This window comes from Coregonus clupeaformis, unplaced genomic scaffold (assembly GCF_020615455.1).
Source record: "Coregonus clupeaformis isolate EN_2021a unplaced genomic scaffold, ASM2061545v1 scaf0782, whole genome shotgun sequence".
Lineage (NCBI taxonomy): Eukaryota > Metazoa > Chordata > Actinopteri > Salmoniformes > Salmonidae > Coregonus > Coregonus clupeaformis.
This window is the reverse complement of record NW_025534237.1, coordinates 5001-9663: the sequence shown is the minus strand read 5'-3', so window position 1 is coordinate 9663 and position 4663 is coordinate 5001. Positions and strand designations below refer to the sequence as shown.

Genomic DNA, 4663 nt, shown 5'->3' with positions numbered 1-4663 from the left:
GTTATTGTCTTTATGGATTTTAATAATATTGATGGTTTCATTATGATACAATGAGTGAACAAAGCATACAGAATGTCTTGGTTATACAAGCATCACTCAATACCCATAAATTACGTACTCTTCCTAGAAGCTTTGTAAAAGAGATTGCTAAAATGAAGCAAAACAACCACTGTTCGGACAGAGATGGTTGGGTTTCCAGATTGCCTTGGTTGGGATCATAGACTTGGATAGACGGCTCAAACCAGGTGGGACTTTCTATGGTTTAAGGAAGTACTTGTTGAGGAAGAAGAAATTGGGAAGATATTAATTGCGCTCTTCCCGCAGACTACTTAAAAAATGAGGAAGCCCTCAACTGCACTGCCCATGCTGTCACAAAAGCAAAGATGAGGAACACTATCCAACTCTATGGCTCTAACCATGGTTAGGACCTAGATGGTTGGGTTGCCAGATTGGCTTGGCTAGTAACATTATTTCAGAGCCTTCAGCAGGAAGACCACCTTCCCCTGGTATGGTTCGTAGGAGTCTTGATAGGCGATGTTGTGGGCCACCACACGACACTGGATCTTAGCCTCTCTCTCTTTGACCAGATGGAACTTCACAGCCACTAGAGGGTTAACGTAGGTGGGCTGTGGAGGGAGACAGAGAGGGTTAACGTAGGTGGGCTGTGGAGGGAGACAGAGAGGGTTAACGTAGGTGGGCTGTGGAGGGAGACAGAGAGGGGGGTTCATGGTTCATACCAATTATGTTTATACATAGAGTTGGATATAGGGACCACCTGCTACAAAGCCTGTTTTTAACAATCATGGCAAAGATGTGTATCCATTAGTCTGATTTTTGTTGGGAACGGAAATCATTTACTCCAAACTGAAAATGTTTTGCTACGAAAATGAGTTTGTATTGGACAAATGCAGGTAGATCCTTCCGGGTTTTGTTCCGTGTTGCTCTTTTTGCTTCCGTTAGTAAACGATAAATGGATTACATCGCAAAACGTTTTGCAACAGATTTCGACTAATGAATACACCATGCATTGGAGTTTCCCAAAAAATTATATTAGTTCCATAGATATAAGAAAACAGTGTTGTCGTGGTTACCTGAGCCAGCTTGCCGTAGTATGGGAAGTAGGATAGGTCGAAGGTTCCGTTGGTGGGGAAGTACTCGATCATGTCTATGTTATCATGGCCACTCTGTGCACACACACCAACCATCCATCAAATACTGTTGGCAGACTAGATTGAACGTTCTGAGAAACTGTCTTCCTGGGCAGCCATGTTGAGCAGAGCCACAGATGTATTTATATATAAATATATGGCTTTGGTGTTGAGTAGCCATCTTGGTTTAGACTCACCAGTATAGTGCAGTTCAGATGAGGAGCCATACCAGTCCCGTTGTTGGGCAGGAAGTTGATGATCTGGGTTAGAAACAACAATGTATATCAGCGCAATTTCCTAACGTGTTAAATGTATTATAATATGTGTTATAACTAAGTAACACGTGTTATAACATCCCCACATGTTGTAAATGTCATGTGCATAACATAAGGTAATGTTATGTATCAGTTGTACTCCTGAGTGGTGCAGGGGTCTAAGGCACTGCATCGCAGTGCTAACTGTGCCACTAGAGATCCTGGTTCGAATCCAGGCTCTGTCGCCGCCGGCCGCGACCGGGAGACTCATGGGCGGCGCACAATTGGCCCAGCGTCGTCCAGGGTAGGGGAGGGAATGGCCGGCAGGGATGTAGCTCAGTTGATAGAGCATGGCGTTTGCAACGCCAGGGTTGTGGGTTCGATTCCCACGGGGGGCCAGTATAAAAAAAAAATGTATTCACTAACTGTAAGTCGCTCTGGATAAGAGCGTCTGCTAAATGACTAAAATGTAAAATGTAAATGTAATGTAAATGTTATATTTCCAGCTGGTTTGTGATTGTGAACGCACCCTGTTCATCTTAATGATGACGCAGGGCATGGTGCCGTTGTAGCCGAACATGGGGTCGTCCAGGCCGGAGCAGCGTCCCAGCATGCTCTGGGTGAAGCGGCAGGAGTACTTGGTGTGGTGTGGCGCCTCAAACTTCTCCTGTTTGAAGTACTCTCCCCGGGTGCAGTTACAGTTAGACTGTTGAGACGTGTCATTGTAGGCTGAGAGAGAGGAGTCAGACCGAGAGGGAGGGAAGGAGAGAGGGAGGGAAGGAGAGAGGGTGATAGATGGGGAGAGGGAAGGAGAGAGGGAGATAGATGGGGAGAGTGAGGGAAGGAGAGAGGGTGATAGATGGGGAGAGGGAGGGAAGGAGAGAGGGTGATAGATGGGGAGAGGGAGGGAAGGAGAGAGGGTGATAGATGGGGAGAGGGAGGGAAGGAGAGAGGGTGATAGATGGGGAGAGGGAGGGAAGGAGAGAGGGTGATAGATGGGAGAGTGAGGGAAGGAGAGAGGGTGATAGATGGGGAGAGGGAGGGAAGGAGAGAGGGTGATAGATGGGGAGAGGGAGGGAAGGAGAGAGGGTGATAGATGGGGAGAGGGAGGGAAGGAGAGAGGGTGATAGATGGGAGAGTGAGGGAAGGAGAGAGGGTGATAGATGGGGAGAGTGAGGGAAGGAGAGAGGGTGATAGATGGGGAGAGGGAGGGAAGGAGAGAGGGTGATAGATGGGGAGAGGGAGGGAAGGAGAGAGGGTGATAGATGGGAGAGTGAGGGAAGGAGAGAGGGTGCTAGATGGGAGAGTGAGGGAAGGAGAGAGGGTGATAGATGGGGAGAGGGAGGGAAGGAGAGAGGGAAAATGGAGAGATTAAATTATTTGTGATGCAGGGAAGTCAAAGCATTGACTAGCACATGTAGTTGGTTGGTTTGAGGTAATTGACTGATAAAGTCTGAAATGTGATGGCATCCTCAGCTCTGGCCAAAAGTAGTCCACTACATAGGGTCTCATCTTGGACACTGACGTTTGAGGAAGTTGCTGAGGCAGTTGGACATCTTCCTCTGGCTGGCTTTATCAGACATGTTGTAGCTGAGTACTACATCCTCCTCAATGTATGTAGGCGGCCAGACCATCACCCCTACACACACACACACAACGCAGAGGTTAGCCAACACCATCCCAGATATGGTCACATACTGCATACACTACAGAGAGAGAGGAGGGAGGGGGAGGTGGAGAGAGAGGGAGGTGGTGGGGAGAGTGGGGGGGAGGGGAGAGGGAGGAGTAGGGGGAAAGAGGGAGGGGGTAGAGAGGGAGGGGGGAGAGAGTGGGGGGAGAGTAGGGGGTAGAGAGGAGGAGAGAGTGGGGGGAGAGAGAGAGGGAGGGGGAGAGAGGGGGGAGAGAGAGGGGGGAGGGTGAAGGATGCAAGGGACAATATGGACTTTTTCAGGGAGCAGTAAACAGTGAAGGGCCATTTTTACAAATGGGCTGAATCTATGGGCCCTGGTGAAATGTAGTGCACTATATAGGGAATAGTAGGATGCCATTATTTTTCATCTGTTACCTGGTGATGTTAAGCGGTCCTGGTAGTCTGGAGTGTAGGGGTCCAGGGTGTACATCAGAGTCCAGATGGCCAGAGAGAACAGGCCAGTCATTATCACATAGAATGCTACATAGTACAAACTGATGTACACTACAGAAGAGAGGAGAGAAAGAGAGAGAGACAGAGATAGGGAGAGATAGGGAGAGAGAGGGGGGGGGACAGAGATAGAGAGAGAGAGGGGGACAGAGGGAGAGAGAGAGAGAGCGACAGAGCGAGAGGGGGACAGAGAGAGAGAGAGTGAAAGAGAGAGAGAGAGTCAGTTTGTACCAGTCTGTTCCTGCTTTAGCCAACTTCTCTTGCCTGGCTGCATTCAACAACGATGGTTATAGGGGTTGGTAAGGAGTCTGCCATCTCTTGGCTTGTCTGTGGTCCGGTTGCAGTTGGTAATTTAAACCTGTATTTCCAACTGAATGTCCAATGTGTCTACTGTAGCCTGTTGGTCAAGGTGCCCTCTATGGGGGAGAGCTGTGGATTATCTCAATGTGAGATCGTCCAGAGGTCAGAGGCAGAAGTCTCCCCTCACAAACCAACAAGCTTACCAGTCAAACTGCTATCTCTTCAATCTAATGTCCACACACTGAAATAACACTACACACACTGAAGTAACACTACACACACTGATATCCAAAGGACACAGCAAAGTCAGGTGGGAGCTCTGTACACTTGGGTCTCTTGTGCATTAAGCTCATGTAGCCAGTCTAGATGAGTGTTTCAACAAAGTGTGAATATTGCATGTACTCCAACAAACCAACAACAGCTTATTTGCCAACACAGACACACACACACACACACACACAACCACACAACCACACACCACACAATCACATGATACACACCTTTTCCTCTCTGCAGTACATACCCCATTTCTCAGGTGTTCTTCCGAACATGGTCCCAGTGTCTGAGTTCCACACGAAGCGACCGAAGTCCTCACACCGCTGGCCACACGTCCTCTTCTCCTTCAGGGTTGCCATGTTGGTGGGCTAGGATCCAGCTACACCAAGAGAGACCAGTGGGAGATTTGGAGAGATGCTGTACAGGGAGGAAGGATACCTCTCCACAATCTGGCAACCTGGCTTCACTCCTCACCTGGTGTCTGAGAGGAACCAACTGTAGGACTTCTCTTCTTTTAATTTTCTCCGTCCTTCTCTCTCTCTCCT

The 4663-nt window shown here is 48.6% G+C and overlaps 1 protein-coding gene across 1 annotated transcript; it reads right to left on the bottom strand.

The window, feature by feature from the left end:
* Positions 1 to 467: 467 nt before the first annotated feature.
* LOC123485649 (potassium-transporting ATPase subunit beta-like) lies at positions 468 to 4477 on the bottom strand. Its single transcript, XM_045216717.1, has 7 exons — positions 4366 to 4477; positions 3468 to 3596; positions 2928 to 3041; positions 1932 to 2131; positions 1346 to 1408; positions 1092 to 1184; positions 468 to 626 (listed from the first exon to the last, which is right to left on the bottom strand). The coding sequence occupies exons 1-7, from the start codon at positions 4475 to 4477 to the stop codon at positions 468 to 470; spliced, it is 870 nt and encodes a 289-aa protein (XP_045072652.1).
* Between the last annotated feature and the right edge of the window lie 186 nt (positions 4478 to 4663).